General features: G+C 43.7%; 1 protein-coding gene across 9 annotated transcripts in view; it reads left to right on the top strand.

Moving 5' to 3' along the window:
* Positions 1-12,218, top strand: part of anks1ab (ankyrin repeat and sterile alpha motif domain containing 1Ab) — a 152,584-nt gene that overhangs the window by 93,420 nt on the left and 46,946 nt on the right. For all 9 annotated transcript variants that reach the window (XR_009804005.1, XR_009804010.1, XM_061885621.1 and 6 more), the window contains one exon: positions 5,635-5,772. Coding sequence is in view for 7 of the 9 variants with exons in the window: in XM_061885621.1 (XP_061741605.1) it covers positions 5,635-5,772 (138 nt within the window). In the remaining 2 variants the exon portion in view is untranslated. The remainder of the gene's footprint in view (positions 1-5,634; positions 5,773-12,218) is intronic.

Below are 12,218 nucleotides of genomic sequence, written 5' to 3' on the forward strand. Positions count from 1 at the left end.
ATTTTATCAAAGTTCTCTCGTGGCCTTTCGGCAATCTAGTCTGCTCGTTCAAAAGTTCACTCGTTGCTTTTCAGCCTCTCGGTCTCTTCTGTCCTCAAGAAAAAGACCCCCTCATGGTCTCCGGCCCTGCTAATAAGGGAACAGGCGATTAGATAACTCGTTCCAGCTGAGATTATCCACTCACCTGTCGGCTGCTTAATGGCCGGCCATGCACACACCCTGCCCGCAGGGAACGCGCGACCACGACCCTCCACAAATACATAAAGAGAAAAAGAAAAAAATTGTTAAAAGCCATCGTCCCGTGCATTTTTTTTACCATCCCTGGGACAACGGGACATCATTTTTGTCAAGCCCTGGAAGTTACATTTTTATTTGCATTATTTGTTTCAGCATTGCACTTTGAAGATGGTCCCTCCTTTTGAGATCAGCAGTCTTTCTTACAGTATACATAAATGTTTCTCACTTCTATTCAGACTTCCATATGTATTTAATTTCCTTAACTGACTGAAATAATAATAACAAAGAATAATTTATAAGTCTTTGTTAGCCGTTTGTGAAGTTTTGTACTCGTGCGCTACGTTCGCTTACATCCTGTTCATCTCCTGGGGGCTAAGCCTCCCCTGTCCTCTAAAGCTAATGACGCCCCTGATGTAGCATATTTTTTTGTTCTTTTTTCAAACTTTTTCAAGGGGTTTTAGCTGTTTTAGAGTATTTTCCTCTTCACCGCCAAACGTTGTTGACATCGCCATCTTGAATCTGTGCGGCTACCCGATTGGTCGAATGTGACGCATGTGAAATAAAAACGTCACCTCTTGAGACGAAAATAATGTTACGCCAAGCAACAAATAGTCCCGACTTTAAACACTAATTTAAAAATTTTGCCTCTATGTCCAGTGGAGTACTTTTTTTTCTCATTGAAAACCAAAATAATGTTTTTAAGAACCAGAAATTATTTAGTGCTCGGACATGGGAACGAGATGAAAGGAAAAACGGGTCCACCTTATGGCTTTTTAAGAATTTAGACATAACCAAAGAGGCGTAAGACAAAAGGAGTCCAAATTCCGCAAGGGGTCCGTGGGGCAGAGAGAGAGAGAGGTCAAAGTCCAGGGGCGAGCGAGGAGTCGGGAAACGAGGGAGGCAGTCCAAATCCAGGGCAACGGAAGGGAAACATTTCGGAAAACACAGGAGAACAAACAAGGATGTCAGAACACGAGGGAAAAGCGCAGAGAGAGAGAGACCATAAGCCTTACGGTATCTGATTAGAGAACTAAGTTCCCGCGCCGATCCTTGGGTCCACTGGTCCTTTATTGAGCTTACCCTCATCAGTACCAGGTGAGTAGATTGGTAAATGAGTGCAGGCTTGTCGCTGCGTGGGAGTGCTGCGCTCAGCGTGAGCAGGGGCGTGTCTGGGTGTGCTGTCAGCGGTTCCTCTGGGTGGTCCCGCAGTGGAGGGAGACGCAGACTGCGCGTGTGCCGCAACATGCATACACATATATACATACAAACTGTATACATACACACATATGTGTACACATATTATATATGTACACACTCACACACATATATATATATATATATATATATATATATATATATATATATATATTTATATATATATATATATATATACACACACATATATATATATATATATTAGGGGTGGGCAAATTAATGCGTTAATTACGCGTTAACTCATCAATCCATTAACGCCGACAATTATTTTATCGCACATTTGCGTATGTTGTTTACATGCTTTTATTTTGTTAACGCCTTTTCTTAACAAGATGGCATCTCCCGGATGTACTTCGGCGTGGAGGGGCTCTTGGTAAAGATGGAACATTTGGCAAAAATACCGGACAATTCTGCAAATTTCATGGCTGGCTTTCAGCGTGGTCACTCCGGAATCACTTACGACCACCAGACAATTCTGAATGTGGATAGATCGGGCCGTTTTGGACTGAATGACGCGTGCTTGCTAGACCGGCTAGCTAGCATGGGAATACTTTGCCGGCTACATCCAGCGGCCTGTGAAGCAGCGGAGTATATGTGTTGTCTGTCTATTTATGAATAATGCAGACGAGGCGTGTTGGCTGAGTTCTTAACGTTTGCTTTCAGAGCGTGCATATCACAACATACAAGATGCCGTCATGGCGACAAAACCTATACCGGGCTACCGCGCATGCTCGTCACTCCTGTTGCATGCTGGGTAGGGTAGTTCTTTATTTCCCTGGCTCATAACATCACAATATAGTACCATGTATATGATGCGTTCAATTTATCAAAGCACCAAGCAAACAATCGGAAAATTCCCATCATATCAATTCCTAGATATGGTCATAATTATTTTAAGTGCACTACGCAGAATAAACACAACGTTATTAATATTGCTACTACAGATAATTCGATCAAAAATTCCCTGAAACAGCCCACTACCTATAATATAGGTTTTTTAAACATAAGATCCCTGATAAAAAAAATGTTTCTGCTGTTACCTCAGAAATTGCCTGTTCAGATGTTATGATTGTGGCTCAGAGATTTGTATGTAGATTATATTTATTTTCCATAACAAACAGGATAACTTAAATACCCTGGCAGTGGCAATAAGCTTAAATGTTTGTACTTACATTTTTTGAGTTGATTTTAATAAAATATGCTATTTAACTGCTACTGTTTAATAAGGACTGATTTAAATTGTGTTTGCACAACAAATGTTTTGGCGCTTTTGTTCATGTGGGAGAATATTCCAATAAAGGTGCACTACATACTACTTTTGAATTCATTATTGGGCTTTGCGTATACAATGCAGTTAATCGCGATTAATCGGAGAAATAGTGCGATTAACTTCCATTAAAATGTTTAATCGTTGCCCAGCCCTAATATAAATATATATATATATATATATGTATACTGTACATATATATATTTACACATAAATACACACACATATATACACACACACACACACACACACACACATACATATGTATATATATACTGTATGTGTGTTTTAATATGTGTATGTATATATGTGTGTATATGTGTATATACTGTATATATATATATATATATATATATATATATATATATATTATATTTATATATATATTTATATCTATATACATATATATGTGTGTTTATATATGTGTATGTATATATGTGTGTATATGTGTATGTACTGTATACATATGTGTATATATATGTATATATACAAACGTATATATAAATGTGTATGTATATAAGTGTTTATATGTGTATATATATAAGTGTTTATATATATATATATATATATATATATATATATATATATATATATATATATATATATAAATAAATAAATGATAAATGGGTTGTACTTGTATAGCGCTTTTCTACCTTCAAGGTACTCAAAGCGCTTTGACACTACTTCCACATTTACCCATTCACACACACATTCACACACTGATGGAGGGAGCTGCCATGCAAGGCGCCAACCAGCACCCATCAGGAGCAAGGGTGAAGTGTCTTGCTCAGGACACAACGGACGTGACGAGGTTGGTACTAGGTGGGATTTGAACCAGGGCCCCTCGGGTTGCGCACGGCCACTCTTCCACTGCGCCACGCCGTCCCCATATATATATATATATATTAGGGGTGGGCAAATTAATGCGTTAATTACGAGTTAACTCATCAATCTATTAACGCCGACAATTATTTCATCGCGTATTTGCGTATGTTGTTTACATGCTTTTATTTTGTTAACGCCTTTTCTTATAAAGATGGCGGCGCCCGGACGGGCTTCGGCGTGGAGGGGCTTTTGGTAAAGATAGAACATTTGGCAAAAATACCGGACAATTCTGCAAATTTCATCGGCTGGCTTACAGCGTGGTCACTCCGGGATCACTTACGACCGCCAGACAATTCTGGATGTGGATAGATCGGGCCGTTTTGGACTGAATGACGCGTGCTTGCTAGACCGGCTAGCTAGCATGGGAATACTTTGCCGGCTACATCCAGCGGCCTGTGAAGCAGCGGAGTATATGTGTTGTCTGTCTATTTATGAATAATGCAGACGAGGCGTGTTGGCTGAGTTCTTAACGTTTGCTTTCAGAGCGTGCATATCACAACATACAAGATGCCGTCATGGCGACACAACCTATACCGGGCTACCGCGCATGCTCGTCACTCCTGTTGCATGCTTGGTAGGGTAGTTCTTTTTTTCCCTGGCTCATAACATCACAATATAGTACCATGTATATGCGTTCAGTTTATCAAAGCACCAAGCAAACAATCGGAAAATTCCCATCATATCAATTCCTAGATATGGCCATAATTATTTTAAGTGCACTACACATAATAAACACAACATTATTAATATTGCTACTACGGATAATTTAATAAAAAATTCCCTAAAACAGCCCACTACCTATAATATAGTTTTTTTTAAACATAAGATCCCTGATAAAAAAAATGTTTCTGCTGTTACCTCAGAAATTGCCTGTTCGGATGTTATGATTGTGGCTCAGAGATTTGTATGTAGATTATATTTATTTTCCATAACAAACAGGATAACTTAAATATCCTGGCAGTGGAAATAAGCTTAAATGTTTGTATTTACATTTTTTGAGTTGATTTTCATAAAATATGCTATTTAACTGCTACTGTTTAACAAGGACTGATTTGAATTGTGTTTGCAAAACAAATGTTTTGGCGCTTTTGTTCATGTAGGAGAATATTCCAAAAAAGGTGCACTACACACTACTTTTGAATTCATTATTGGGCTTTGCGTATACAATGCAGTTAATCGCGATTAATCAGAGAAAAAGTGCGATTAACTTTGATTAACATTTTTAATCGTTGCGCAGCCCTAATATATATATATGCATATATGTATATACATATATATATATATTTATATATATATATATATATATATATATATATATATATATATATATATATATATATATATATATATATATATATATATATATACATATATATATATATATTTATATATATATATATATATATATACACACAAATGTGTATGTATAAATATAAACATACGTATATTTGTGATAATAATATATACATATGATGTATATGACCTACATGAATATGTATATATATATATATACGACCTATATGTATATGACTTATTTGTACATGACCTATATGTATATGTATAAAACATATATGTATATGTACAGTGTATGTTGTATATGTGGAGCCAGTGCCATGCTGCACTGAATATGCATCATGCCTCCAGAGTCACATCTGTCTGCAAGCTTAGCCAGCCAATGCTAACTCAATCTAGCAAGTCCATTCCACACGTGAACAAGATCTGGGACAGCATCTCGGTCCACTGTCATGAACTCTCTGGCTCTTACGTGATGGGCCGCTTCCTCCTGAGGTGAAAGCACTAAGAATAACTCTGCGATCAAACGGGACCATTCGCTAAAGGTCAAGCGCGGCACCGACATAACAAGAGTCAGGCGTGCACAAGTCAAGAGGAGCATCCAGCCAGAAGAAGAAAAATGCTCCTTGACTGCACGACTCAGCAGTCGGCCATCATGTGGGCGTGGTCACCCAGTACTGTGCGTCTGACTTGAACCTCAGTTAAGTGAGCAACTACTGTGTTTTTTTTGTCTGTAGGACCGTCAGAGTGAACGGCACAAAGAATCTCGTCTCAACCTGCGGCCACCCAGCCAATCTGCTACCTACGCCACCGTGTCCGCCTGGCACCACCAGCCTGAGAAACTCATCCTGGACGCCTGCGGGTACGAGGCCACTGTAAGTCCCTGCAGGCCTAAAACCACCATAACAGAATTTTTACACATCCCAATCTTGTTTAGATTGCAAGTCCAATGTGTTCTTTATCAGACTCCTGTTTTAAAGTTCACAGGCCTCAATTCGGCCCCAAAGTGGCCCCAAAGTGGCCGGTTTACACTGCATACCAAACCAAATCAGATTTGTTTTGCCCACTAGTGACACGGATCAAATTTTTACTGCCAGTATAAACGCTCCCAAGTGCTTCAAATCTCATCTTTTGGCATCAGATTCAGGCCACGCCAGGAAGTAGTCCGAATCCGATCTTTTCAAATGTGATTTAGGTCAAAGACTATGTTTACACTGCAGGCCAAAGTGGCCCAAATCATTGTTTTTTATTTATTTATTTCTTTATTTTTTTAATCGAATGTTTTCCAGCTGACTTTTTACACTGCAAGTAAAATGTCATCTTTATCATACTCCCGTGTAAATGCGCACTGGCCCCAATGTGGCCCTGGAGTCACTTGCATGGGCACTTGGATAAAGCGCAAACAAAGAAAGTTTACTGAAATCCGTAAACGAACAAGGAAGTCGCTCGCTCCTATTACTAAATAAAATAATAGTCGCCAAACCTTAAAATTGAGTTTTTTTATGTTAAATGTTTTTAAAGTAATTTTATGTATGAAAGGAGGGTACAGTAATATACACTAATATATGTGTGTGTATATATATATATATATATATATATATATATATATATATATATATATATATATATATACAGTGGGATAAAAAGTATTTAGTCAGCCACAGATTGGGCAAGTTCTCCCACTTAAAATGATGACAGAGGTCTGTAATTTTCATCATAGGTACACTTCAACTGTGAGAGACAGAATGTGAAAATAAAATTTAGGAATTCACATTGTAGGAATTTTAAAGAATTTATTTGTAAATTATTATTGAAAATAAGTATTTGGTCAACCATTCAAAGTAATCACTGATGGAAGGAGGTTTTGGCTCAAAATCTTACGATACATGGCCCCATTCACTCTTTCCTTAACACGGATCAATCGTCCTTTCCCCTAAGTAGAAAAAAAGCCCCAAAGCATGATGTTTCCACCCCCATGCTTCACAGTAGGTGTGGTGTTCTTGGGATGCAGCTAAGTATTCTTCTTCCTCCCAACACGGGTATAAATTCAACTCGTCATATGTATATATATATATATATATATATATATATATATATATATATATATATATATATTTTATATATATATATTTATGCATGTATATATACGTATATACTGTATATATATATATGTGTGTGTATGTATTGATAATGAATATATAATATATATATATATATATATATATATATAAATGATAAATGGGTTGTACTTGTATAGCGCTTTTCTATCTTCAAGGTACTCAAAGCGCTTTGACACTACTTCCACATTTACCCATTCACACACACATTCACACACTGATGGAGGGAGCTGCCATGCAAGGCGCCAACCAGCACCCATCAGGAGCAAGGGTGAAGTGTCTTGCTCAGGACACAACGGACGTGACGAGGTTGGTACTAGGTGGGAATTGAACCAGGGACGCTCGGGTTGCGCACGACCACTCTCCCACTGCGCCACGCCACGCCGTCCCTATATGCCCTGCGATGAGGTGGCGACTCCAGGGTGTACCCCGCCTTCCGCCCGATTCCAGCTGAGATAGGCGCCAGCGCCCCCCGCAACCCCAAAAGGGAATAAGCGGTAGGAAATGGATGGATGGATGGATATGTATATATATATATATATATATATATATATATATATATATATATATATATATATATATATATATATATATATATATATATATATATATATATGTGTGTGGTAAAAATCACAAGACTACTTCATCTCTACAGAATTGTTTCATGAGGGGTTCCCTCATGAAACAATTCTGTAGAGAGGAAGTAGTCTTGTGATTTTTACCACACACATACATATTGCGCTCTACCACGGTATCGAGCACTATTCTCTGAATAATCCAATCAAGATATATATATATGTATGTATATATATATATATATATATGAATGTGTGGGAAAAATCACAAGACCACTTCATCTCTACAGGACTGTTTCATGGGGGGTTCCCTCTGATGATTGAGGGAACCTCCCATGAAACAATTCTGTAGAGATGAAGTAGTCTTGTGATTTTTCCCACACCTACATATTGCGCTCTACCACGGTATCGACCACTATTCTTTGGATAATCCAATCAAGATATATATATATACACATTTTCTACCGCTTGTCCTTTTTGGGGTCGCGGGTAAAAAAAGAATATAAATATATACATTCTTTTTTTACTGTTTATCACTTGATATTATATAAAAAGAGGAACATTTCTACAGGGGCTTCACGGTGGCAGAGGGGTTAGTGCGTCTGCCTCACAATACGAAGTTCCTGCAGTCCTGGGTTCAAATCCAGGCTCGGGATCTTTCTGTGTGGAGTTTGCATGTTCTCCCCGTGAATGCGTGGGTTCCCTCCGGGTACTCCGGCTTCCTCCCACTTCCAAAGACATGCACCTGGGGATAGGTTGATTGGTAACACTAAGTTGGCCCTAGTGTGTGAATGTGAGTGTGAATGTTGTCTGTCTATCTGTGTTGGCCCTGCGATGAGGTGGCGACTTGTCCAGGGTGTACCCTGCCTTCCGCCCGATTGTAGCTGAGATAGGCGCCAGCGCCCCCCGCGACCCCGAAAAGGGAATAAGCGGTAGAAAATGGATGGATGGACATTTCTACAGCAGAAAGTGCTGACATCCAAACCCTGAAATAAAATGTTGAAAATCAAGACCACATTCGTTTTGTATAGCTACACTTTATTTAGTTTTATTGTAATCATTCACCAAACGTTTTGACACTTACATGCCATAAAAGAAGCGATGGAACAGACAGCGGATGACTTTCCGAGGATGAAGGTTGAAAACTGTGTAATGAAGGTGTAATATTCCTCATGTTGGTCCTACTACATTTAGCGCCCAACACTGCTAACTGCTAGCTTACTTGTATCTTAACACTTTTGAGGCTTCTTAACATTTGGAGAATAGCCAAAATACCATCCATCCATCCATCCATCCATCATCTTCCGCTTATCCGGGGTCGGGTCGCGGGGGCAACAGCCTAAGTAGGGAAACCCAGACTTCCCTCTCCCCAGCCACTTTGTCTAGCTCTTCCCGGGGGATCCCGAGGCGTTCCCAGGCCAGCCGGGAGACATAGTCTTCCCAACGTGTCCTGGGTCTTCCCCGTGGCCTCCTACTGGTTGGACGTGCCCTAAACACCTCCCTAGGGAGGCGTTCGGGTGGCATCCTGACCAGATGCCCGAACCACCTCATCTGGCTCCTCTCGATGTGAAGGAGCAGCGGCTTTACTTTGAGTCCCTCCCGGATGGCAGAGCTTCTCACCCTATCTCTAAGGGAGAGCCCCGCCACACGGCGGAGGAAACTCATTTCGGCCGCTTGTACCCGTGATCTTATCCTTTCGGTCATGACCCAAAGCTCATGACCATAGGTGAGGATGGGAACGTAGATCGACCGGTAAATTGAGAGCTTTGCCTTCCGGCTCAGCTCCTTCTTCACCACAACGGATCGGTACAACGTCCGCATTACTGAAGACGCCGCACCGATCCGCCTGTCGATCTCACGATCCACTCTTCCCTCACTCGTGAACAAGACTCCTAGGTACTTGAACTCCTCCACTTGGGGCAGGGTCTCCTCCCCAACCCGGAGATGGCACTCCACCCTTTTCCGGGCGAGAACCATGGACTCGGACTTGGAGGTGCTGATTCTCATTCCGGTCGCTTCACGCTCGGCTGCGAACCGATCCAGCGAGAGCTGAAGATCCCGGTCAGATGAAGCCATCAGGACCACATCATCTGCAAAAAGCAGAGACCTAATCCTGCGGTTACCAAACCGGAACCCCTCAACGCCTTGACTGCGCCTAGAAATTCTGTCGATAAAAGTTATGAACAGAATCGGTGACAAAGGACAGCCTTGGCGGAGTCCAACCCTCACTGGAAATGTGTTCGACTTACTGCCGGCAATGCGAACCAAGCTCTGGCACTGATCCTACAGGGAACGGACCGCCACAATAAGACAGTCCGATACCCCATACTCTCTGAGCACTCCCCACAGGACTTCCCGAGGGACACGGTCGAATGCCTTCTCCAAGTCCACAAAGCACATATAGACTGGTTGGGCAAACTCCCATGCACCCTCAAGAACCCTGCCGAGAGTATAGAGCTGGTCCACAGTTCCACGACCAGGACGAAAACCACACTGTTCCTCCTGAATCTGAGGTTCGACTATCCGACGTAGCCTCCTCTCCAGTACACCTGAATAAACCTTACCGGGAAGGCTGAGGAGTGTGATCCCACGATAGTTGGAACACACCCTCCGGTCCCCCTTCTTAAAGAGAGGAACCACCACCCCGGTCTGCCAATCCAGAGGTACCGCCCCCGATGTCCACGCGATGCTGCAAAGTCTTGTCAACCAAGACAGCCCCACAGCATCCAGAGCCTTAAGGAACTCCGGGCGGATCTCATCCACCCCTGGGGCCTTGCCACCGAGGAGCTTTTTAACTACCTCAGCGACCTCAGCCCCAGAAATAGGAGAGTCCACCACTGATTCCCCAGGCACTGCTTCCTCATAGGAAGACGTGTTGGTGGGATTGAGGAGGTCTTCGAAGTATTCCTTCCACCTATCCACAACATCCGCAGTCGAGGTCAGCAGAACACCATCCGCACCATACACGGTGTTGATAGTGCACTGCTTCCCCTTCCTGAGGCGGCGGACGGTGGTCCAGAATCGCTTCGAAGCCGTCCGGAAGTCGTTTTCCATGGCTTCCCCGAACTCTACCCATGTCCGAGTTTTTGCCTCCGCGACCGCTGAAGCTGCACACCGCTTGGCCTGTCGGTACCTGTCCACTGCCTCCGGAGTCCTATGAGCCAAAAGGACCCGATAGGACTCCTTCTTCAGCCCTACGGCATCCCTCACCGCTGGTGTCCACCAAGGGGTTTTAGGATTGCCGCCCCGACAGGCACCAACTACCTTGCGGCCACAGCTCCGATCTGCCGCCTCGACAATAGAGGTGCGGAACATGGTCCACTCGGACTCAATGTCCAGCACCTCCCTCGTGACATGTTCAAAGTTCTTCCGGAGGTGGGAATTGAAACTTTGTCTGACAGGAGACTCTGCCAGACGTTCCCAGCAGACCCTCACAATGCGTTTGGGCCTCCCAGGTCTGTCCGGCATCCTCCCCCACCATCGCAGCCAACTCACCACCAGGTGGTGATCGGTAGAAAGCTCCGCCCCTCTCTTCACCCGAGTGTCCAAAACATGAGGCCTCAAATCCGATGACACAACTACAAAGTCGATCATGGAACTGCGGCCTAGGGTGTCCTGGTGCCAAGTGCACATATCGACACCCTTATGTTTGAACATGGTGTTTGTTATCGACAAACTGTGACGAGCACAAAAGTCCAATAACAAAACACCACTCGGGTTCAGATCCGGGCGGCCATTCTTCCCAATCACGCCTCTCCAGGTTTCACTGTCGTTGCCAACGTGAGCGTTGAAGTCTCCCAGTAGGACAAGGGAATCACCCGGGGGAGCACTTTCCAGTACTCCCTCGAGTGTTCCCAAAAAGGGTGGGTACTCTGAACTGCTGTTTGGTGCATAAGCACAAACAACAGTCAGGACCCGTCCCCCCACCCGAAGGCGGAGGGAGGCTACCCTTTCGTCCACCGGGTTGAACTCCAACGTACAGGCTTTGAGCCGGGGGGAAACAAGAATTGCCACCCCAGCCCGTCGCCTCTCACTGCCGGCAACGCCAGAGTGGAAGAGGGTCCAATCCCTCTCGAGAGAAGTGGTTCCAGAGCCCTTGCTGTGCGTCGAAGTGAGTCCGACTATATCCAGCCGGAATTTCTCGACTTCGCGCACTAGCTCAGGCTCTTTCCCCCCCAGTGACATGACGTTCCACGTCCCAAGAGCTAGCTTCTGTAGCCGAGGATCGGACCGCCAAGTGCCCTGCCTTCGGCTGTCGACCAGCTCACAATGCACCCGACCTCTATGGCCCCTGCTATGGGTGGTGAGCCCATTGGAGGGGTGACCCACGTTGCCTCTTCGGGCTGTGCCCGGCCGGGCCCCATGGGAGCACGCCCGGCCACCAGGCGCTCGCCATCGTGCCCCACCTCCGGGCCTGGCTCCAGAGGGGGGCCCCGGTGACCCGCGTCCGGGCGAGGGAAATCTGGGTCCATGGTTTTTCATCTTCATAAAGGTCTTCGAGCTGCTCTTTGTCTGATCCCTCACCTAGAACTTGTTTGCCTTGGGAGACCCTACCAGGGGGCTTTATGCCCCCGGACAACATAGCTCCTAGGATCATTGGGACACGCAAACTCCTCTACCACGATAAGG

The sequence above is a fragment of the Nerophis ophidion genome, linkage group LG02 (assembly GCF_033978795.1).
Source record: "Nerophis ophidion isolate RoL-2023_Sa linkage group LG02, RoL_Noph_v1.0, whole genome shotgun sequence".
In the NCBI taxonomy this organism is placed as follows: domain Eukaryota; kingdom Metazoa; phylum Chordata; class Actinopteri; order Syngnathiformes; family Syngnathidae; genus Nerophis; species Nerophis ophidion.